The sequence below is a fragment of the Podarcis cretensis genome (genome assembly GCF_951804945.1).
Source record: "Podarcis cretensis genome assembly, chromosome: 6".
In the NCBI taxonomy this organism is placed as follows: Eukaryota; Metazoa; Chordata; class Lepidosauria; order Squamata; family Lacertidae; genus Podarcis; species Podarcis cretensis.
In genome coordinates this window covers 72081721-72106964 of record NC_137175.1, presented here as the reverse complement: position 1 = coordinate 72106964, position 25244 = coordinate 72081721, and the positions used below count along the sequence as shown (strand labels likewise).

The window sequence follows — 25244 nt, the reverse complement described above, 5'->3', positions numbered from 1 at the left end:
TTAAATACTTGCTGAAAATCTTTCCATTCTGCCAAGCTTATGCTGGCAATTAAGAATACATTTTTTTCCAATACAATAGTTAATTGATATCTGATTTTAACTATTTGTACGGTGTTCATTGTATGGTTTCTCTATACTGTTGTAAACCACTTTGATATTTTGAAATGAAATAGCAATATATAAATATTTGTATGAGTAAATATCTTTTTGCCACCTTTCTTTTTAAATATGGATATTTTATAGAACCTCTGGGAGAAAGTATGCAGAAACCTGGGAGGTGCAGCCAGTGTGTTGCTGCCATCTTGCATTTTCTCTCTACCCTTTTCATCCACCCAAGAATATCCTATCCTTGGGTCTTTCCAAATAAACAGGTTGTTGTTTTTTGTTTTTTTTTTGCACAATACATGTTTCTGATCTAGTATACGCATTGTCCACGTGTTCCCTCAAGCCTGCATTTTTGTGGATGTGAGATAACTTCCCCCACCTCCCAATTTTATAAGAAATAATGTTTTGGACCAGGGAAAATACTGTGCTTACTACATAGTGCAATCATTGCAGTTATGGCTACTGTTTATAATGTGGTTACAGAAGTATTTCTGACCCATGATGGAATTTGTGTTTTTTGTTAATTATTTGTTTTTGGAGGATGTTCACTTCATTGCTATACAGCTCCTGTACAGAAGCGCATTGCTTTTTTAAAAGTGAAAAGCAGCAGTGCTATGCCATTTTGTGAACCTTTTATTTATATTAAATTATTTGTGAGTGTGTGGGTATAGTTTTAGCCACAGTGCAGTTGCTTTGAATGGGGTGGGGGGGGACAGAAGGATGCTATCCATCTGCATGTACAAAAAAATGGTATTGTGGCATTGACGGTTCTTGTTTTCTTTAGTCCATATACATTGTATAAATAATTACATTATCTTCTGCCTTGCTTTTGACATTTCCCTTCCACGTAAATGAATTGAAATTTGGGCCATAGCAAATAACAAGAGGGATAATGTAATTGCAGTTGAACTTCTTACCCTTTCCTGCATATTCATTTCCACATTTCCACATTAATTTGCCATTTTTTTATTTTAAAAAGTCATTATGAAAATTCATCAGCATATTAGTGTTGATTTGTTGTCTGATGTACACATTTTTACAAAACTCTTTCCCCCAATATAATGCATTTTTAAAACTTATTTTCATGAGCATATGCATTTTATGCATACTTTCCCTACTATATACATTTTTCTACACATTACTTGGTTGCAGAACTGCATTGCAAAATTCAAAGATGTGTGAATTTCAATTCACATAATGTTTCAGAAAGTACACATTAGGTAGGTTCGTTTTCAATTTCTCACCCCCTCTATTCAGGACCACTTCCTCTGATTTCAGTGGGCCTTGCATAGGATTACAGCCTTTGGGTTATTCTTAAAATGCCAGCAGCCATACAACTTGTTTTCATGAAAACAATAAGAGAGCTATTGCTGGAAATTCTGCCAACTTGAGAGAAGCCTTTCTCCCTAACACACACACACACACACACACACACACACACACAAACAATATTGCACCAGTACTGAAATGCCCCTTTCATATACCAGAAATTTGTTTCTTAATTTGTAGGGACCAAGAGGCCAGGATGGTCCTCTGGGAGAGCAAGGGACACAAGGTATTAAGGTAATATTAACTTGTTCTTTTTTGCACTTCAGAAAGTTTGTCATCATGCTGCTAGAAGGTGAATGAAAGCGAAGGCTGTTGAGATGTTGTTGCTTTCAGCTCTGTGTGGTTCCTGTGATAAGCATTCTTGTCAGCTGCTCGTGTGAACTAGTGTGGAAGTGATGTATACATTTTAAAATAGATAATGGGGTACTTGGTGGAATTCAGCATAGCACTAAGATGAACATTTCACCAGTGCAAGGATTTTTCTTTGTGCACAAGAATGTTTTTCCATTACCTCCCCCAAATCTATTCTGGGGTTCCCACATACAAAAGCAGGAGAGGGAAGGTCCGATGGCTCAAGCAGAATTCCTTGTGCTGATGGGACTTATTAGTAGAATATCGATCTCTGCATTTCTCTGTCTATGTACATAGTGACAAAAGGCCCATAGTTTGGGACAGGCATAGGCAAATTTCGGGCACTCCAGATGTTTGGGACTACAATTCCCATCATCCCTAGCTAACAGGACCAGTGATGATGGGAATTGTAGTCCCAAACATTGGAGGGCTGGAGTTTGCCTATGCCTGGTTTGGGATTTAAAAGACGAACTGAAGAAACTGTCAACTTCTTATTGTAAATTTACAATAAATTGGCTTTTTTTCCCCCAGGGAGAGAGTGGTGACACAGGGAAGAAAGGCATCTCTGGACTCATTGTACGTGCCAGAGAAGTAGTGTTCTTTCAGCATTTATATTTACAGTTGCAAATGTAGTAAGATGCTTCTTAGAATTTTTTTTTGACATTACCATTCTCTTAATTTTGTCTGAGCAGGGCAAAGCTGGAAACCCTGGAGAAAGAGGTAGCCCAGGAACAGCAGTAAGTTCTTCATACTTAGGCAGAAGAATTCTTTATATTGCCAAAAACTAATTATGTGTGCCTGTATTATTTTGCATTTTTCATCTGAAGGACCTCAGTTGATCAGTTATGATCTAACTAAGCTTCCCTTCTATATTATTATCTGCTACTGAGGACAGAATAATTGTTCCTTTTTGGTGTGTGTGTGTGTGTGTGTGCGGCTGCTGGCTTCAGATTGAGCAGAGACTTGACAAGAGGGTAGGGGACTATTTAACGCTTTCATTGACATCAGTTAACCCCCTTCAGACTTCAAGTGACACTTTTCCCAATACAGGGGTACGTCAGGTTAAGAACTTAATACGTTCTGGAGGTCTGTTCTTAACCTGAAACTGTTCTTAACCTGAGGTACCACTTTAGCTAATGGGGCCTCCCGCTGCTGCCGCGCGATTTCTGTTCTCATCCTGAAGCAAAGTTCTTAACCCGAGGTACTACTTCTGGGTTAGCGGAGTCTGTAACCCGAAGCGTCCATAACCTGAAGTTTCTGTAACCCGAGGTACCACTGTACAGCAAGAGCATTGGAGCAGCATATTCTTCCCCCCCCCACCGGGGGGGGGCAGGTTTGAGCAAAGCATTTGGCAAAGAAAGAGTTGAACAACCACTTCCCCTCTCCTGCCAATCCTCTGCTTACACTGAAGCCATCAAATTCTCCTTTGCACTGTGCAACAAAACCTTGGGAACAGAAGGGGACAGTTGTGACATTGCACTTTAACAGAGTTCAAGTGGTTTGCTCAAAATAATAGTAAAAAGGCATATAAATTTACTTTCCCTAGAGATTTGATTTTGAAATGTTATAAAAGTGGCAGAAGGAGCAGACAGGGGAAATGATTTGTTGCTGGTGGAACGGGTGACAGAATGGCAAACGAGGCAATGTTAGCAGAAGCAGCTGTTTTTATGGCAGGAGGGTCATTGTTGCTGACTGGAAGGAGACCGGCAGGGAGGTGGGCATGGTGCAAACACACAGATGCAGCCAATCTTGCACTCCTTCCAGTGCGTTTGCACCGTACTGACTTCCTCCCCTTCCCCCTCCTGGTCAGCAACAGGAGCCCACCAGCAGAGAAGCTTGTGTAGCAAATCCACCCTATCTGAAGAGCCAATTCTGCAGTGTAGGATCTAACCTGGCTGTTGAGTACCCTATGGATAGGAACTCCACCGTTCTACGCTTGTGAATATCTGTGGCTGTTTACCGTTGTACGCAGAATGCTGGACCTTGGCTTGATCGAGCAAAGTAGCTTGTATTTTTTGGACCAACTGTCTTTCTTAAGAGAATATGGCAAAGTCACACATGGAAATGTGGGGTTTTCTTGGAGAGTCATTTTTAAAAGATGAGAGAACTTCCAAAGAATATAGGGTTTTTTAAAAGGGGGAAATAAAAATCTAGAGAAACCCAAAAAATTTTGGGAAAAGCCGGTGTGTTTGCAATGCACTGTTATACTTCAGTCATCCTGATTAACATTGCCATTGATCTACTTGACATGTTTGCCTGCTGTTTTGTTGTTGTTGTTTAATTTGGAAATCTGCTGCCCCCTTCCTGTTGCTTTCTAAAGTGCCACAAGCATGGTTTTTATTGTATTCATTTGAAGAACATTTGAAATACACAGTTTACTAGAAAGTAAGAAAACCTACAGAGAAGAAACACCTGAGAAGAAACACTTTTCAGCAAGTTAAAAGAGGTGCATTGTTTTGCCTTCTAAACTTGTTGCTGCGCCCACCTGCTTTAGGATATTATTGCTTTCATTTTGAACTTTTAAGAATGCGATGTAAAATCAAGCTGCAGCAGGGATAACCAAGTTTGATTTGGCAAAAAATGTCATTTTATTATCAGTTATCATGGATAGTATTTGACTCAGAATAGACCCGTTGAACTTAACGGACCAACTTAGTATTTGAAGAAATGAATGTACACAAAAACTATTAAGGATCCAGCTTTTTTTCTGTTTTTAATTGGCAAAGCAGCTAACCAATTAACCACAAGAGTTAATTTGGTAAGAGCTGGGAAGAAAACCATAAATGTCACTGAAGGGATTTTGTGAGCAGTGTTTTGATTGTGTAGGCCAAGGAATGTAATGCCTTTTAAATGGAATTTGAAACAACCTTTTTTTTTTCTCTGTTGGCTTTCTGCTTTTAGGGTTTGCCTGGTCCTCCAGGAAACACAGGAGACAGTGGTCCTATGGGTGAACCAGTAAGTTGATTTCTATGATTTCTCCTATAACACTTTCGCGTGCCATGCCAAATTTCTTGGAAAACAGATGTTGCATTTTGCACTGTAATTAAGTAGACCTTGTAAAAGAAGCTACACTGAGGCTTCAGCCTTTTGCACACCCTTACCTTGGAGTAAGTCCCCTTGTATTCAATAGGACTTGCTTCTGAGTAAGCATGTATAGGCTTGTGCTGCTAAACCTGTCATGTACCCCCACCTACTAATTTGTACTTGCAGTCTGTTTACATGATTATTTTAGCCTGTGGTAGTGCATGAGAAAAATCTCCTCATGTTGGTGCTTAGCTACTTGAGCTTGTAGTAGTCTAATCGTTTGCACCCACCACCAGATGAAGCAGTCTGCTTTTTCTGGCACCCCCACATATAACTTTGCAGTGCCTGCAGTAATGTTACAGACACCTAATGTTGCTTATGGTTGGAAGATACATACAACTCAAGCAAATGGAAGAGCAATACAATCGAGGATTTTCACATTGCTGCTGTGCATCCCTGCTCATGCCCTCTGTTTCTCCAACTCTACCTTTCTCACGCTCCCCAAATTCCATTCTATCCTTAAATGACTGTATCTCTATTCCAGCAGCGCCCCTTATGGGAACTCTCTCCTAGAACACTTAGATCACAGATAGGGAAACTGTGACCTTCCATATATGGCTGGACTGCAGATCCCATCATCTCTGGCAATTGGCCATATTGGCTGGGGATGATGGGAATTAGACGGCTACAGCTTCCTCCTCCCTGAAGTAGGCGATATCAGTTTTCTCTCCTCCTCCCTTCCTCCCCGCTCGCCTGTCATATGTTTGTGTGCATTGATGCTGCTGTATAAAATACTGTTTGTGTTATTATGCTGTTCACCCACTTTGTTGTGTGTAGTTGTCAGCATGCATAAGCAGTTGTTCTGAGTTTAAGAGCATCGCCTTGGCAAAACTTATCTAACAGAAGTTAGGTTGGTACAATCCTATTCCTTTTCTTATGCAGCTCTGTGTTGCTTGGAGGTAGACGAATCTACATTACATGTTTATATAAATAGTTTTTAAATACTAATGTTAGTGGCTTCTGTGTTGCTCTCTGCCTCTAGACATTCTGTAATGTTAGAGCTGCATGCAATTGGCCTGTTGGTACTATATCAAAAAGTACCATGTTGTAAACACCAGACATTCTTTTGCTAAATACGGATCTTCATTTATGTTTAAAAATGCTGAAAATGCAATATAATGTGGAATCAATTGAAAGGTGTAAACACAATGAAATCCAGAAAAAAATGAACATATGTCATTCAGTGACATGTTGCTTCTTGATTGAGGCAGCACTGGAGCTATTATTTCACAGAAGTAAGTCAACATTACTTCTGGGATTTCATTGTTCTGAAAAAGTACCCTTCCCAGTAAGTGATGTAAAAATACACTGCTATGATTCTTTACATCAGCAATATAGTTCTAAGATTTACACCAATGTGAATTTTCCAAGGTCTGGCTTTGCGCCTACTTATCTCAGAAGTGTGCCTGCAGGCATTTGTTGCATAACCTTTTTTGGGCTAGAAATACAATATATATCTAGCAAGCAGAGGGTGAGAAAAATCATATCTCACAGCACAGCGGGGGGAAATACAGATAAATGTGTGTGAGTGAGTGTGTTATCTATATATCCTGTGGGACGATCCCTCACACATATTTTCACTGCATGAGCTCAGGAGGAAAATGTGAGCAGCTAAAGGGATGAGGACCGTGAGGCCTTCCAGATGAATGTTGGACTCCAACTCCCATCATCCCTGACCATTGGCTATGCTGGCCTGGGGCTGATGGGAATTGCAGTCCAGCAGCGTCTGGGGAGCTACAGGTTCCCTATCCCAGTGTCAGAAGGTTGAAATGGCTTTGCTAGGGAAATTGCACGTTGCAGATGGACACAAAAAGCAAAGAGGTGCTTATTCTGTGTTCTTAAAAACTTGGGCAAGATGCTCTAAGCCCAGGGTTCTAGACTTAGCTCTTTACCTGTTGTTGGACTACAGCTCCCATCATCCCTAGCTAGCAGCACCAGTGGCCAGGGATGATGGGAATTGTAGTCCAACAACAATTGGAGACCCAAGTTAGAGAAACCCAGCGTCTAAGCAACCAGTCATAGAATCATAGAATTGTGGAGTTGGAAGGGACCCTGAGGATCATGTAGTCAAACTCCCTGCAATGCAGTAATCTCAACTAGATCATATGTGACCGATGGGCATTTGCTCTGGAATTCTCTGCCTTTTTTTAGTGCATAACAAAGATCCTTCCATTGAGGTTGCAAGATAGTACTGGGTATACTTTGAAAGGGATTTCACCTCAGTGTCACACCGCCTCATTAAAATCTGTGCTGGTGGCCACTTGTGTTCTTGGTTGCACCTGAGCTTTCCAGTATTGTTCACTTACATGCTTTGACTTCTGGTTTTCCACTGGAGTCATGAGAAAAAGGTGTCTGTGCCAAGCCTGTCTGAGCTCCGTGGGAATAGTATGGGAAAAACATTCGCCTGTTCGATCAAACCCTAATCTTCATGACACCCGAAGCAGCAGAATACAGTGGAGGTGCTCAAAGCGCTTAGGTTGCCATATGGATTTCTGCCTAATGGTGAAATTCCAATTCCTTGAAGTAATTTGGACCTTGTTTTAAAATTCAGGAAGGCACCTGTTGATAAGTTCTCAGCAGTATCCTGTTTACTGTGGTGCTAGGGGAGAAGAATTTCCTCCCCCACCACTTCAACTTTGTCTGTGATTGCTACCCTGCCTGTCTTTCTGCCTTCTGTCAGCTTTTCCATGGGTTCATTTGCTTTCCCTACTTTCCATGGGTTCATTTGCTTTCCCTACTTTCTTTCTCCTCCTGCTCCAATGTGGCCTAGTGGTTAGACTAGAACAGGTGTGCCAACTCCTAGGGGCCAAAGCACTTTCGGAGTTTCAGAGGGCGTTTGGCTCTGCCCTCTGGCTCCTTGTGACATCAGGATATAGTGTTGGGCCTCCTCAATTGTCTTGAGATGATGGCACCTCTGGACTAGAATCTGGGAGACCACAGTTCACATCAATCAGGATGCTCACTAGTTAATCTTGGGGCAGTCACAGCCTGTCAGGGAACTGCCATCGGCTCAGGGGCAAGAGGGGGAAAGCCGGATGGATTACAGAGAGCCCCCAAAGATCGTGGGAAGCAGCTCCTCCTCAGCAGAGGAGAGTAACCACGCCTCCAGTGGAGAGGAGCTTCAGGGCTCGCAGGAGGCAAGGCAGTGCCAGGACACCTTGCCTGGGCAAAGCGGGGAGGAGAGAGGGCCTCCGTTACCCATGCCCTCCCTGCGCAGTAGGCTTCTGCGCCGAGAGGGGAGGTGCAGATTGGGCGTCAAGAAACTACGCTGCTGGGGAAGGTTTAAGGACCGCCCACTCACAGATTCTGCCAGTGAATGAGCCAGCCATGGGAGAGTGGCCCTCTGCACAGAGAAAGTTTATTTTGGCATCAAAAGCAAGGCTTCACAGCTGAGCGGGGAGGCATTTGCCTGCTTGCTCTCGAGCAACCCCTTGGTACCCTAACATAGCCTTTTAAGCTAACTTACTTCACAGGCTTATTATGGGTATAAAATGAGAGGAGGGAAAAACCATAAAATGCCACCTTGAACCCTTGCGAGGAAAGGTGTGGTAAAATTGTAAATAACAATTAATAAATAAGATACAGGGTTTCATTCACCCTTGGTGGTTTGCATCATTTTTGTTTTTTTTGTAAATATGCAGATAAAACTGATAAGGGTCCCCTTCCCCATCTTGTATGTTTTATTGGGAATCAGAGAGGAGGAATGGTGAAGAGAATAATGGGGGGAAGTATGCAGATGACAGGGAAAGGCACAAGATCACCCTCCCATGTTATTAAAAAAAAAAAAAAAAGCCTCCAAACTCAGGTGAAAGACTAGCACTAGTCAATTTGCATGTAAAAGTTTCCAAACTCCCACTAGGCTAACATGTATTTGTTTTGCAGCATAAAGGGAGCCCCTCTTTTTTTTGTAAACTGCTTTGAGGTTTGTTTGTTTTTACAGTCAGCAGTATATATAATAATAATAATAATAATAATAATAATAATAATAATAATACAATAATAATAAATGCTCGCTCTTTTCTTTGAACTAACAACTAACAAGGCTGTTATTCGTAGTTACTTTCACTTAATTAAATTCCAGGCTGCCCTAACAAAACAAATTACGTCCTATCTAAACCAAAAGGAGGACAGAATAACAGAGACAGAAAGCTTATTTCTGGTCCAGGTGGGAAGAGAATAATCCTTAGATGGAGCAGACTGATTTTCGTATTTATTCTGATACAGGTATAGATCTATAAAAGCAACCCTTCCATTCATTTCTTATGAGCAGAGCTGCTGTAGTAAGTAATTGTACTAGTTTCTACAAAAGATAACTGAATGGCATGCATACATAAACTTTTGTTTAATACTAGGGACCGAGGGGACAACAAGGTGATGCTGGTCCTGTAGGAGAACCAGGCTTTGAAGTGAGTATTGCACAGTAACACCTTGTTTTATTGCGCTTCGAGTTACTGCGCTCTGCAGATATTGCTCCTTACAAAGACATGGTTGTGGCTGGCTGCAGGCAGCCCAGTCACTCGCTGCCCCTCTTCTGGTCCTGGGAGGGGAGCTGGCTAGCATTATTGTACACTTCATAATGTGTGCGTTCTGTATATGTGTTAAAAAAGAAAGAAAAAAGGCTGGGTCATAATTTGCCCCAACGGTCTAAGGACAAAGAATTGCCCGGAGTCTGGCATGAGTTTATTGAAAAAAGGGGAGGAAATGCATACAATTTTAGGATAGCCACCTTCAGCAAAGCTGAGCTTTCCAAGGCGACAGGTGTGTGAATTAGGATGATGCCGATTAAGTGTGCCCATTGGCTATCACACAGGGAAATAGTTTTGCTTGGAAAGAGGTTGGAAGTGTGTTATCAGATGTTCAGCTATGCAACACAAGCAGGATGCAATACGTAGGGAAGGATGTTGGGATGTGAGCAGGACACATGTCTGGAAGGAAAGCAGGTGTAGGGGATCATCAGTGGCCATTGTTGACCAGGACAAGGTAAGAAGCTCCAAGACCTGTAGAAGAGATGGCATTCAAGAACCTTAGATAGGTTTTTGTGGGACATTGTAGAAGCCCCCTGTTAATGCACAAACCTGCTGGGAGAAGTGTACCTCCAATTATTAATCCCTCCCCCTCTAGCTGTATGATCTTCTTTGTGTGCTCCATCTTGCTTTTATGCTGGGAAGCATTTAGTGCTGGACAGTGAATAAGCTTGCTTATGCTTTCAATTCAGGGACCACCTGGCCCAGAGGGGGACCCAGGGCCACAAGGAGAACCAGGCACAAAGGTAATTGTTGGCATGCTGTTTCAGGGAGACCTTCTGGGATATGGGGAGAAAGAGGTGGGGAGTTGCCTCTCAGGCCACATTAGATTAGATCTCAGGTGCATGTTCTTGCTGAGCTGAATGGCTATTGTTAAAAATAAAATGGGCCTGTGTGCTAGGTATGCATGCCAGGAGCCCAAATCCCTGTGGTTCAAAGAAAGAAGAAAAGCTGTCAATTTCTCTATTGATATAATTGATTGAGCGAGTTATAAATAAGACAAACAAATAGAGATGCTTGCAAAACTCTAAAGTACTTGTTGCAAATCTATCTGCTTGTCTTGCTGCAAAATAATTTTTCTTTATTTATCACCTTTTCTCAGTAAGAGCCCAGGGCAAGGTAAATCAAACATACGAACAAAATGCAATAAACCAGCACTAAACACACACACACACACACACACACACACACACAGCATTTGTAATAGTTTAATTTAAAAAGAAATATGTACATTATCGGTGTACATTATTGATGTACCCCTTATTAATTTGTGAAAGCCTGGGCAAATTTAAAATGTTTCGAATTGATGTCTGAAGCCCAGCAATGTGGGAAACAGACACACCTCTAAGTAAGGATGAAGGATAAAATTGATTTGTTACCATTTTAATAAAATGCTGCCTGATTTTCACTTCTTGAACCAACAAACTAAAACACTTCAAAGTTCAGTTCTCCGATTTTTTCCAGTTTAGTTCTCCAACCCATCAATATATGTTTACTGTTTGCATGCAAAACAAAATGTTGTTGTTGCTTGAGTTTATTTTGTTACAAGACTTCTGCCATGTTAGATATAATCTTTTGTTCTGTTGCTCCTGTTATGTAGCCCATCGGCTTCATGTATTTGTGTTGTATGTCATAGGGAGATGCTGGACCTGTTGGCAATGCTGGAGAATCAGGAGAACAAGGTTTAAGAGTAAGTGGTAAATATGAAACATATTTTGGAACTAAAGAGAGCCCTGAATTTTAGAAATACAAAGCGGTATGCAAATTATGAAACCAGAGAAGGGATGAAGGAGACTCTTGGATTCCTATGCCTGGAAAATTCTCAGCATCATCAGAAGCAGAGGCTTAAATATGACTAGTTATGATTAGTGTAGGTATCTTATTTTTGAAAAAGGCAATAAACTTATGTTAATAGGACTAAAGTAGGTATAAGAAGGCTTTAGGTCAGCCTTATCTAAACTTCTCATAACGGAGACATGTTTCTTTCCGGAATGAAAAATGGAAACACACTTCATTCTTACATCTGAATAGGATTACTTTTTAGAGCATTTTTGAGTAAGATTTACCTCCTTCCCCCATCAGTTTCTACATCAGTGATCTGGGTGTGCCTTTTTATTGGAAGAAGATAAGCCCATAGCAATGGATGGCAAGATCCAGTCACACCTGGTAATATAAGAATAACTTGTTCCCAGTAGAGATGCACTGGAAGCAAGGAAGGCTAGAGCAGTAAATCCTGCAGAGAAACAGGTTCACAAGAAACCTTAATTAATCGTATTTCTTTTTCCTTGTAGCATACTTATGCCAATGCAGCCTTGAACACAGTTTTGGGAATAACTGCAATAGGCATTTTAATTCATATCAGAGTTGGTTTTATTTTCAGCCTTGGCTAATGTGAGTCAAAGAGCATGGTTGGGCCTTGTTCCTCATTGAAAAAGATATTAATATTGGTCCAAGAAACCTGAACACAATGGTTCACTTGTCAAACTTAGTGTTACATGAATTAGATTTGCATGTTCTTTTCCTCCCCTCCCTCCTATCCTTGTGTACTGTAATTCCATTAACATCTGCTTGTTTAGGGCAAACCATAGTTCATAATTACAGCAAACTATTGTTTGTGCTTGCTTCCAAACCAGAATTGGAAATCACAGTCAAAATATTGGCTTTCAGTTATGATTTGGAGGTCAAACGCAAACCATAGTTTGATAATTTGTATGCAGTGGCAAACTGTGGGTTGGATCAGATTGAGTAAGAGGAAGAGACATAAATCTAAGGCAGCAGTGGCTAACCTTTTTCGGCATAAGGACCCCTTTGGCCCCTTTGGTTAACCCTTCAAGGGCTGCAAGTAAAAATGAGTGTGGCCAAAGTATAAAAGTGCACATTTGGATGGGTTTTGATGGGGTTACAAAGACATTTTGTTATTAAAAATAGCTTTAAAAATAATGTAAATATTTTGTGGGGCACAAAATCTTTTTGGAATCATGACATCACAGCAAGGGACCCATAGATAGAGTATAAAAAGGACAAAGAGGAGGGAAACCTAATGGCAAGATACGGTGGCGATCGCTGCCTCATGGTGTGGCATGGTATGTTTATTATAGCTCATTTTCAATTATGTAGGCATTTGACAGTTTTGCTGCATTCTAGACTTCTATAATCTGATTTCTCTTCAACATAAAGGCAACAAAAATACATGGTCATCAGTGGAGACACTAAAATAATGTTGTTATTCAATCCAAGCAAAAACAATGAACTCATCTTCAGGCTAGAAAAAGACATTTCTGGTAGAAGACATGATAGAATAAACAACTATTTTACTTTTAAAAGACAACTTAAGGCGGCCCTGTTTAGGGAAGTTTTTAATGTCTGATGCTATATTGTTTTTAATATTCGGTTGGAAGCCGCCCAGAGTGGCTGAGGAAACCCACCCAGATGGGCGGGGTATAAATAAATTATTATTATTATTATTATTATTATTATTATTAAAACCCAACTACAATCTTAGAATGATAATGAAAGCATAGCTTTGCTGATTAATGGGCCCGATTTTATATATATCTTAACAATCTCAGGTTGCACCAGGGCATTCTGTGAAAAAGAGGCAAATACCAATCGCGCTTTCGAAAATACGAAAGCCAGCAGTCTGTTGTCATCAACCTAAAACCATTTCTTCCAGAATGTTAAGTTGTTTTGAATAAGTGAAAGGAATAAGCTGCTTGCCAATAAACACATTAGCTCTTTCGGTTCAGACGTATTTCAAATTATGATGTAAGCCCATAGAAATTTCCCATTTTGCAGAGGGTGCTAAGCCTTGCTTTAAAAGTTCAGACCCCTGTAACCCCCTCCTTCCCTCCTGCTCAACTCCTCCAGCTACACACATCTCAGGTATAGGGAGCTGAAATCCCTATTGAACTGTCATTCACAGCTCACTCTGCCAAGATATGCTCAGGAAGTTTGTCCCTGTTTATCCCCTCTCCTTTTCAGGCAGGTCTGGGTGTTGTTGGAAGACAGTGGCAACCCCCCTTAATATGTTGTTTGTTCTAACCCCTCACATGGTGCTCCTTCTACTGTTGTTCCCCGGGCTAATGTACCTCGATTTTAGGTATTTGTACACTACAGTTTTTGAAGGTGACAACATTTGGATTTATTTCTTCTGAAAAATAGGGTGTACCAGGACCACCGGGGGAAGATGGTGTCCAAGGGAAGGATGGACCAAAGGTACATTTTAACAACTGAACAGCCCCAGCGTTGTCTTTGTACCGTGTTTCTTTAAACAAAATATATAACAAAATACAGCATTGCCGCATTTGTGTGCATAGAAGTTGTTCAGCAATGTCACACTGATGCCGCAATAAGAAATCACAGAGACAAAAGGCACAGAGAATTTGCATCTTTGCACAATTCCTGTCCGAAAGAGCTGTTGTCACCACTCCTTCACTGTATTGCGGAATGTATTTCAAGCTGGTTTCCTGTGATTGGTAAAGCAGGCTTCATGCAGACATTGCAACAAAACGGAAGGAGTAAGATGGTGATTTAGAGGGGTAGGAGAGTTGAAAAAAATAATTCACATCTGGCAACTGATTCGACCCTTTGGTTTCAGATAGTACATGGGTAGACGAGTCTAAAAAGCCTGGGGCAGAAATTTTCATGGCCCTCTAGCAGCTATGGTGGCTCGTGTACCAGAAGTAGTGTGGTTAGTGTTAGCTCTGTAAGTGTATACTCGTTTCTGACCAAACTAAGCCTCCTATGTATATTTTGCTTTAAGGGGCTTAGTTTGGTCAGAATCATGTAAACACTTCCAAGGTGGTTGAACTTGATAAACAGATCCCATCCCCTCTTGACCTTTGCTTATGCATGTGACTGTTTTAGGGCAGTGTAGGAGACCGAGGGCTTCCTGGAGAAGATGGTGAAAAAGGAGAGACCGGAATCCCAGGAATCCCAGGCCCTTCAGGTGCACCTGGCATAAGGGGCATTCCAGTAAGTAATCTTGGAATTATAGTGCAAATAATAGCGATGTGACCTATTCACTCCAAGGGAACTTGGCAGATAAGCACGCTATATGAGTGGTCTCTTGTGCGAGTGGTATATAAAGAGTTAAATACAAAACCCATGAAACAGGTGGGAGGGGAGTTATATTGCTTATTGCCTTTGATCCCACTAGGTGCCTCCCATGACACTGCGGGGGGACGACTGCATTTTCCCAGGAACAAAATGTGGTTTGAGTCCTAGAAAATATGATTTCCTACACATCAGAAACACTGCTTTAGGGGGAAATGTTGGGATCCTCTCCAATGACTACCCCACCAGAACTACACATTTAGTGTACAGAAATTATCGATATAGGCCTTGGAAGCCGTGGCCAAAGTTGCAACAGCTGAGTGGCTCATATGGGGGGGGGGGGGAGTTGTTGATTCCAGTCCAACTCAATTTGGATAGGTTTCTGTCTCACAGCTAGCACTAATTATCACTTCTGCTGGCAAGCGCAGTAATGGGGCCACCACTGTGGATGGTTGTGGAGAATTAACTGTGTCTCAGATTGACTTCATGTAATAAGCAGTGGCACTTATCCTCCCAGTTTTCGTTTCTACACATCTGTGCTCCCGCTTCAGACATTACACAGAAGCATAAAAACAGAAAGCGCGTGTTCATTTCTCCTTCCTGTTTCCATTGCTTGTTGAATGCTTGTTCAAAGCCCCACCTAATCCTATGGGAAGACTCTGGTCTCAAAACAGACTTTCATCCCAATGGTTTAATCCAGCAGAACATTACTCATTGCATAGAGTTGTTTGTCTTAGAATGAAATGAAGTGTGGAAATCCTGCTCAAAATCAGAGCTTTCCACATGTTGACTTCTTTAAAAAAATATATGCTTCAGAGATGTAGATCTTCAAGAGACAATGCATAAAATCAGAAGATTTGAGACTGCAATTCTATACATATTTACTTGGGATTAAGTCTCACTTAATTAAGTCATGTTCACTTCTGAGTAAGACGTGTAGCTTACATTATAAGCGTCTCTTCCTTGCAGTATGATTATTGTTTTGCTGTAAAATGTTCTGGTGGTATTTCTCCCTGATTTAACTCTTCTTTTTATTATGTAGCATGTATCTTCAAGGTTTGTTAAAACCAAATGTTTGATGTTGGTGTCAGCTCTGCTATTCATTCTTTGCATATATCTAGGTAAAATGTAGTAAATCATATCCACTTCCTTCACATTATTATTATTCACACGTTATCACATAGTAACTTCGTACGTGAATAGTAGGTTTAGAGACCCCACCCATTGCTACCCTGGACATTACCAGAATTTTCCAGTTCATATAGCAACCCTATCCTAGTTACTCAGAGTTTCGTTTTAAGTACATCCCAACAGATATTAATGCCAGTATTTTTGATTGGACCATGAGATAGATTTAGCATGTCACATACCATTTCACTGTATATTTTTATATCATAAGAAGGCACAATGTATTCCAAAGATGCTCCATGCAGCCCCTATTTTGTCTCAAATTTTGCAGGACACTTCAACAACATGGTATAATCAGAACACTTGTTTGCCACTATCCATTTAAGATGCCATTTATAATATAGATTTCCCCTAAGCTCTAGAACATATGCACGGGCCATTTTGTCCAGGGACCAAACTAAATGAGATTGTTGCTGTTGTTAAATTTCTGTTCCGTCCATCCTCCTGAAGGAAACCTGGCTGATAAAAACGAGATGCATGCTGTTCATTCGGCTAGCAATTATTGCATGAGCGGCTTTCGAAAAGTAAATAGTGGGCACAGGGAGGGAGCAGCAATCTTAATTGGGACTCTGGCATGGTCTGTGAGGTCACAGATGTTATTCAGGAGCTGCTAATTGCATGATTGGCATCTCGGCTAGCTTGGCCTTCAATGCTGCTGATCTTTCAAGATAACCACACGGTTTGGAACAAACCAGAAATGCTATTGCTTTGCATAATGCATTGGCTAGAAAAGCCAAGAACGAGACGAACAAAATCTGGTCAACTGCAACATGTTGTCCTCTAGTTATTTTTCTTAGTCACCAAGCATATCCAAAGTGTTATCAGTTAATGAGTCTAATCCGGAAGTCAGCTGTTGATGAAAATGCCTGCTGAAATATTCTTACTTTGGATGTGCTATTTGTTTTTTTGTAGTGTGGCAATCAACAGCTTTCCTCTATTCCTAAATTACTGTTTCTTGTAGCCATAAAAACATTGGTGATGGGGCTGGGAAATTAAACAGAGTGATGAAACATCCACTTAATGTATGCGAAGAAAATCAGTGAGACAAAACAACAACAAAATTATTAGAAACACAGGAAAGGAAACTGTCTTCTACTGAGTCAGACACAGTGGTCTTTCTTGCTCAATAATATCAACACTGTGTAGCAGTGACTTCCTTGGATTTTAGAAGCAAAGCAGATACTCTACTGCTGAGCTATGGCTCCTCCACCAAGTCCTGCCATGCAGTTGAGAACAGGTACACAATACTGTTCACGCCTCGGCCAGGAACTGTGGCTTCCAGTTTTAAGCTGTAGTTTGTCAGTGATAATTGAGCTATAATTTCCAGGATGAGAGTGTTGTGACGTGGGGTTTGTGATTTCAGCTCTCTTGACATAATATGCTGGAGACAGTTCTCTAGTAACACTTCTTTATTAAAGCAACAAGACTGAAGACTGAGGAGGGGAGAGCTACATTTATAGGGACAGGGAACTAACTAGAAAGGATACATTTTGGAGGGAACAATATCAGGCAATCACAGTCCTGCCTTTTGGAGGCAACCAATAAGACAGAGGATCCAAATACAGCAGCTTAAATGAACCAATAGTAGCTGTACCCTCTGGAACCAAAAGGCAGTTACTTTACCCTAATGCAAATACAGACAATAATAATGCAGATATAAAATCCTTTGACTGAATACACAACACCCCTCCCCCCCTAGTGAGCACAGCAGACGTAATCTCTCAGGTACTGTGGGGTCCTACAACTTCTACTTGATCTCCTGACAACAGGTGTTGCCAGTTCTGGATTGGGTGTCACCAGTGGTAGGGGGGCTGCTATAGGGGTTTCGTCAGGAACAGAAGGAGTCCCAGACATCTCAGGGTCCCCTACCTGTACCTCGTCATCCTGAGGACTAGCAGACCCTGGTTCATTTGCTGAAGCCCCTGGTGATTGCACCTCTGGGCCATTTTCACTCTGGTCTTGCAGCTCTGCGTCGTTAGCCAGGGATGAATTATCAGACTCCTCCCTGCTGAGCGCCCGGCGCCTCAGCTGATCTATATGTCTCTTCCAAACTTGCCCATTTTCCAAGGTCACATAATAGGACACAGGTCCACTAGCCCGGGTGACCACACCAGCCACCCACCGCGAACCTCGTGAATAGTTCCTCACCCAGACCAGATCTTCAGGGGCGAAATACCTTGTTGTGTCAGTCTCAGCCTGGGGGTTTGCTCTTGAATTACGGTTTGGCATTTTATCCGGGTGGACATAATCCAACACCGTTACCAATCTTCTACCCAAGAGCAGCTCAGCTGGCGACTTGCCCGTCGCAGTACACGGCGTCGCATGCTGCAAAAATAACATTCGCGCAATGCAAGCTGACCAGTTACCCTCCATTAAGCGCGCAATGGATTCTTTGGCTGTTCTTACCATGCGCTCCGCCTGCCCATTGGAGGATGGGTGAAAGGGCGCGGATGTGACCCCTCTTATGAAGTTATCAGCCAAGAATGCCCTGAATTCTTGGGATACAAAAGCTGCCCCATTATCTGATACAATGGTCTCAGGTAACCCGTGGGTTGCAAACAGCTGCCTCAACACCTTGATTACGGCAGCTGATGCCATGCTAGGGACCATCGCCACTTCTAACCATTTGGAATATGCATCGACGATAACCAAAAAGACCTTCCCCTGGAATGGCCCAGCAAAATCTAAGTGCAGCCGGCTCCAGGGAGATCTGGACTGCTCCCACCAGTGAACTGGTGCTCTGGCCACTTCTGGCCGCACCTCTTGGCATGCCTTGCATGTTCGTACCCATTTTTCTATGTTCTGGTCCATTCCAGGCCACCACACATAACATCGGGCTAGCGACTTCATCCTGACCATTCCCGGGTGTCCCATGTGAAGTGTCTCAAGAACCCTGTTTCTCAGTGGTGCTGGGATGATCACCCTATCTCCCCACAGGAGACAACCCTTATGCATGGATAACTCGTGCTGCCTTGTCGCATAAGGCCTGAATTTGTCTTCATGCGGACCACCTGGCCACCCCCTCCCCACCCAAGTGAGCACACGGGAGAGAACAGCATCTTTCCTCGTTTTCTCAGCAATATCAGTAGCCGTTACAGGAGCCCCCGGAAGTGTTTCCAGCATCATTATGTGCTCCGCTGGAGCAGGATCCTCATTGCTCCCGCCAGGAAGGGGCAATCGACTCAGCGCATCAGCGTGGCACAACCGCTTCCCCGGCACATGGGTCAAGGTGTACTGGAACCCATTCAGGAATATAGACCAACGCAACATTCTGGGGGAGAGAATTTGTGGCGTTTGTTTGTTCGGATTGAACAACCCCAACAGTGGTTTGTGGTCCGTTTCAATGGAGAAATGACGACCGTACACATAATCATGGAACTTTTTGATTCCTGCCACAATTGCAAGCGCCTCTTTGTCAATTTGAGCATAGTTGCGCTCCGTGGGCGACAACGTACGGGAATAGAAAGAGATGGGCTTTTCCGACCCATCCGGTTCCCTATGACTCAGCACCGCCCCCAGGCCGTATTGAGAGGCATCACATGCCAGGACCAGCGGCTTCGATTCATCATAATGAGCAAGGACGCTCTTGCTACTCAGCATTCCTCGCAAAGAGTCAAAAGCCTTCTGCTGCTCCTGCCCCCATCGCCACACATTCTTTTTCTGCAACAGTCTATGTAATGGTTCAGCTACCGAAGCTTTCTGGGGTAAGAACGAATGATAAAAGTTAATAAGTCCCAGGAATGACTGCAACTCCGTCTTGTTCTGTGGTCGTGGTGCCTCGATGATGGCCTTAACCTTAGCATCTGTGGGGTGGATGCCTGATGCATCAATTTTAAACCCCAAGAATTCCACAGTTGGCACCCCAAAACTGCATTTTTCCTTTTTTAGTTGCAATCCCACCTCCTTGAACTTGAGCAACACTGCACGGACACGCGCAACCAGTTCCTGTGGGTCTTTTCCAGCAATCAAAACGTCATCAAAAAATGGCAAGACCCCCGGCAGACCTCTTAACAGGCGTTCCATGAGCCCTTGAAAAATCCCTGGGGCCACATAAACTCCAAATTGTAATCTGTTAACTCTGAATGCCCCTTTATGTGTGACAATAGTCTGTGCTTCCGCTGATTGTGGGGTTACTGGCAGCTGTTGGTAAGCTTGTGCCAGGTCAAGTTTGGCGAACACCTTGCCCCCAGCCAGTTTAGCCAACAGATGTGATACGACTGGAATGGGGTATGAATTTCCCCTGAGTGCCTTATTGATAGTACATTTGTAATCAGCACAGATCCTGACTTCCCCATTTGCTTTAAGGGGCGTGACGATTGGAGTCTCCCACTTAGCGGAGTCCACGGGTGAGAGAACTCCCTGCTTGACAAATTTATCCAGCTCTGCTTCGATCTTGGGTTGCAGTGCAAATGGCACTCGCCTTGGTTTGAGTCGGACTGGGGCCACCCCAGGGTCCAATTCGAAGTCAACTGGGGGCCCTTTATAACAATCCAGTTTTCCATTAAAGAGACCAGCAAATTCTTTGCATAATGCCTCGCTCACCTCAGGGCAGGTTTGGATTGAATTAAGCCCTGATATACTCAGTCCCAGGGCGGGGAACCAGTCAGTGCCCAGGAGACTGGGGCGACTGCCCTTCGCAATCACCAGTTTGAGTACCGCCTGTTTGTCCCGGAACTGTACTCTCACGGCACACATTCCCATGACATGGATGCGGCCCGCTGAGTATGACTGCAAAGTTGCTGGGAAGGGCTCCAGAGGGGGCAACTTACCCCTGGGGAAGAATGTCCTCGCGGTCTGGTCCGACACGATAGTGAATCCAGATCCGGAGTCCACCTCCATGTCGCACAGCTGACCCTCAATCTTCACCTTGACGTGTGCCTTGCCTTGCGCTGGAAACTGCACGACCCTCCCGTTGATCTCCGTTACGTATTGGCAGTCCTTTAGAACATGGTTTGCTGTGGCCGATCTGCGATGCTCCAGTCTAGGTGCTCCTGTCGCTCCCAACGCCGCCGATCTACAGACCCTGGCGATGTGACCTGTCTTTCCGCACGTCCAGCACATAGCATCCCGGAAACGACAACTCTTCCGCTCATGGTTTCCGCCACAACCAGGGCACCTGCCTCGGTGATCTTTGTGCACTGTGCAGGCCTGACGCACTGACTCGACCCCATGGACTGGGCTCTGACTCGGAGTAGCCTCTAGCTCGTCCATGGCATGCGCAACTTCTATCTGTGGCTTAGGGACCCTGCAACTGGCATCAAGCTCCTCTCTTTCATAATTCTCCGTGGTGGTGGCCTCCTTCAAGGCTGAAGCAAGGGTAACCTCTTCTTTAGCCACGATGCGTCTTCTGGCTTTCTTGCTGCTCAGACCACCGACAAACCGATCCAGGAGAGTCTCTTCCAGATCTTGGAAGTCACAGTGCTGAGCGAGCTTCCGCAGTTCAGCTAGAAATGCAGATACAAACTCCCCAGCACGCTGCTGCCTCTTATGAAACTCCATCCGCCGGGCCATCTTGGTCTCAGTAGGCGCTAAATGGCTTGTTAGGCAGGCAAGAATATCTTTGAGAGATGTCTCACTTAGCTTCGCTGGGGCAAGCAATGCCTTGGCCAGCTTGAAGGTCTCAGGCCCACAGTAGCTCAGGAATGTGGCCCTTCTTTTGCTGGCATCGGTGATCCCTTGAGCCACTGCGAAGAACTCAAAGCGTTCGACGTAGTCTTCCCACGTGTGGGGCTCTGATGGCTGGAAGGGCTCCAATACCCTTGGACTCTCCATTGTCCTGTGGGCAGGGTCGTCTTCTCAGCTGGCCAGTGAGTTTTGTTCTTAGCTACAATCCGGACTCTGAGGCAGGGCTGCGTTTAACCGCTCCTCAGCATTCCGGATCCCACCTTCGTCGCCAGTTGTTGTGACGTGGGGTTTGTGATTTCAGCTCTCTTGACATAATATGCTGGAGACAGTTCTCTAGTAACACTTCTTTATTAAAGCAACAAGACTGAAGACTGAGGAGGGGAGAGCTACATTTATAGGGACAGGGAACTAACTAGAAAGGATACATTTTGGAGGGAACAATATCAGGCAATCACAGTCCTGCCTTTTGGAGGCAACCAATAAGACAGAGGATCCAAATACAGCAGCTTAAATGAACCAATAGTAGCTGTACCCAAAAGGCAGTTACTTTACCCTAATGCAAATACAGACAATAATAATGCAGATATAAAATCCTTTGACTCAATACACAACAGAGAGAACAATCTTGCTAGAACTGTTTTAGGGCTGTCATACGTCCAGAATTTCCTGGGCATATCTGGGATTTTTTAGGCAAATTTCCTAAGAGAACTTCCTAAGAGAACCCCCCCCCCCCAGAGATTTTGCAAAAAAAGCTGAACAACTTGGCCTGCTCCCCTCTCCAAAAAAAAAAAAAAAAAAACCTCAACAACTTTTTGAAATATGGCAACCCTAATTTCCTCCTACATATTAGGTGCACATTAGTGCCATGGAAGGTGTTTGAAAGCGCTGGGTGGAACAAAGAGACGGAGAGTTTTCAGGACCAGAGGGGAAAGTTCTCTTTCCATTGTGCCAAGTGGTAGTTGGGGCTTCTATCCCTGACTGCCACATAAAAGGGGAGCACTAACTTGCTCAATGAGAGGACACTTGTTGACCTCTGCGCTCTTTCAAAACACTGGGAATATGGGGACGGTGGCTACATAATATATTTAGTATTAGTGGACTACATATTGCTTCAGTTGTGGTGGTTCCTAAGCCTTTGATTTGCACCGTGCCAATGCAAATCCAGAATATCTTGTTGTATCCCAAAAGTTTTCCCGATCAAGTACATGTAGGGATGATTGAACATGTCCTGTGTTGCTTAAGAGGAAAACTTGAAGCCTGGACATGTGTCTGCCCCAGTGGGCTTGATCCCTACCTTAGTGAGTAACTGGCCTAGTCAGGAACCGTAGTAATGCAAATACATGTACTCTCACTGGAGATACTTCTCTGGCCTGAATCTGACATTCTTTAGTCCTTCCCTGGTTGAATATAGATCCCTACTAAATGAAGTGTTTGGCTTGAGCACAAAATTTATTTTAGTCTCCAGCTGTTGTTTTCTGTTCAGACATGTTAGATTTTTGTGGCATTTTCACTGGCTTGATAAAAATCACCAGCATTATATCACTCTTCTCCAAAATAGAACAGTCGTACTAATGTTTAATAAGAGTTTCCCATAACCCTTGTTATAAGACCTTGCTAAGATTATGCAGTTCACACCAAAGTTTAAACATGCTCTCAAAGCTCTCTTCCTTCATAACAAATATTTCAGGGGCCCGAAGGAGCTCCAGGAAATCTAGGTCAAAGGGGCCGCCCAGGAAAAAAGGTAATTCATCTTTGTTCTTCTGTCATGTATTTGTATTAATTGAGGGCCTAGCATTTATTTATTAATAATGGACAGGTCGTAAACAAACAGTTTTGAAACAGAATGTTAACAGGATTTTGGGACTCTTGTCTGGCTCTCCAGTGCAGTTTGCATTTGGAATAACATCTTGTATTGTCTTATCTTTGACTCTTAACCTCCCCAAAAGGGGGCAAAGGGACAGCATGGCCCCCCAGGAGAGATTGGCGCCACAGGTGACCGCGGGCAGCCTGGAGAAATTGGTCCAAAGGGTTCAAGAGGAACTAGAGGCCCAATGGTTGGTATACAGTTGTTCTCCCTATTACCTTCACAACAACCCTGTAAAATAGGTTAGACAGAGAGAGGGGGGGGGGAATGTGACTGGCTGAAGAACCCCCAGTTGGTTTAATGGCTGAGTGGGAATTTCAACCTTGATCTTCCTGCTCCACGATGCCACACTGACTCTCTGTTCATTTGTTTATCTAAACTCTTATAGAACTTGTTTGCCTATATTTTTAGTTCATTGGGGTATAGGTTTTTTTTTTAATGCATTTGCATTTTTTAAACAACAACAACATTGTGCTGTACCTATTTGGCATGAGCCAGCCACTATGAACATATGTTATGTTGACAGTATCTGTTTGACTCTCACAATTTGAAATCAACGGGATTTATGTCTGCTTAACTTGGGTGAGGGTTATGCCCTTTGTGTTTTTCTGATCAGAAGGTTGATTGAGAGCTTATGTAATTAGTAATTAAATTGTGTTTACTCCTGTTTATACATACAGGGACATTTAGGGTCAATGGGATCTGCAGGAGAGCCAGGAATTCCAGGTTATGGGGTAGGCTGTACTTTCTGTTGAGTTTGTTGACTGTGTACCATCTTTGTACATTGCGCTACATTTGTTATGGCCCATTGACTTGTGCAAAAAAATCTTATACACCCTCCCCCCCCCCATTTGGGAGTTTTGCTGTCTCCCGCTGGTGGGGGCCACTTGCCCACCCATTCATTAGTCAGAAAGGGGAGGTTGGTTACCATTGGCAGGAGGCCAGCTTAGCCAGGAGAGCCAGACAGAACTACACCGCCACATAATTCGCACACGCAGCCTGGTATCAAGGCATGTGTGTGGATTGCTCTGCCCATTTGTCCCTTGTCTGCTTCTAGATGGCCATTCTCTCTTTTTAAAAAATAAACAAGTTATTTGAATTAACCATCAAATTTCCATTTTTCAAGAAAGTTATATTTTAAATAATCAAACTGATACACACACATTTGATAGCTCCGTTTTATTTATTTATTGTTGGGAAACTTTCATTTTTCAAGAAAATTATCAAAAAGGCAAACTGCCAAACACAAGTTAGATTTTATTTACTTCTTGTTGTGGGTTTTTTTTTTTTTTTACATATATATACCTTTCTTCCGTCACGGATCAAAGGGCATCCTCCATCAATCCCAACAAGACCAGAAAACACATGTGGTAACTAAAACTGAATCTGGGCCTGTTGAAAACAGGTTTCTGTTCCCAAATGTTGTGATCTATTGTCTTCAATTGTCCAACTACGCTGTTTGCCCGACATGTCACCTTTGACTGCATATTGAATACATAACAATGCAAACAGGTTGCACACATGGCATGGCGTTTATGTTTGTTTCTTTTCCTAGGGTCACCAGGGTCAGCCAGGCGCTCCTGGCCCACCAGGAGCCAAAGGAGAGAAGGTATGAAGAGTGGTAGCAAATACTGTAGTTGACAGAGGTGGTTGGCTAGAAGTCTCAGAGGCTCACAAAATAAGCATATATTTTACACATATCCCTCCATCCACTTAGAATTGTAGAGTTGGAAAGCACCATGATAGTAGTCTTGTCCAACCTTCTGCAATGCAGAAATCTTTTGCCCAACATGGAGCTTGAACCCACAGCCCTGAGATTAAGTGTCTCATGCTCTACCGACTGGGCTATCCCTGATTCTTACACATTCTTATTTTAAAGCTCTGAGGGAATAATATTGTGTGAGGAGAAACCTCTGAATATTATTAATGAAATGACCTTGGTTGGGTTGCACACATTTATGCCAAAGCATAAATCCTCAGGTTCGGTTTATAGCACAGATGCACTGATGCTCAGCCATTTTGCGTGACTGATGACATTGTGCTGGGAGCAGGGCATGTGCTGATTTTTCTAATCCGTGTTGTCCCTTGTTATGTACTGAGTTGAATAGGATCCAAAATGC

At 43.1% G+C, this 25244-nt stretch overlaps 1 protein-coding gene across 2 annotated transcripts in view; it reads left to right on the top strand.

Annotated features, from left to right (window-relative positions):
* Nucleotides 1-25244, top strand: part of COL24A1 (collagen type XXIV alpha 1 chain) — a 170230-nt gene that overhangs the window by 112081 nt on the left and 32905 nt on the right. Inside the window, exons 29-41 of one of the 2 annotated variants that reach the window (XM_079981022.1) lie at nt 1615-1668; nt 2317-2361; nt 2478-2522; nt 4687-4740; nt 9222-9275; nt 10085-10138; nt 11029-11082; nt 13554-13607; nt 14259-14366; nt 22948-23001; nt 23207-23314; nt 23805-23858; nt 24680-24733. In XM_079981022.1, coding sequence (XP_079837148.1) covers nt 1615-1668; nt 2317-2361; nt 2478-2522; nt 4687-4740; nt 9222-9275; nt 10085-10138; nt 11029-11082; nt 13554-13607; nt 14259-14366; nt 22948-23001; nt 23207-23314; nt 23805-23858; nt 24680-24733 — 792 coding nt within the window. The remainder of the gene's footprint in view (nt 1-1614; nt 1669-2316; nt 2362-2477; nt 2523-4686; nt 4741-9221; nt 9276-10084; nt 10139-11028; nt 11083-13553; nt 13608-14258; nt 14367-22947; nt 23002-23206; nt 23315-23804; nt 23859-24679; nt 24734-25244) is intronic. The other variant, XM_079981023.1, reaches the window with a different exon arrangement.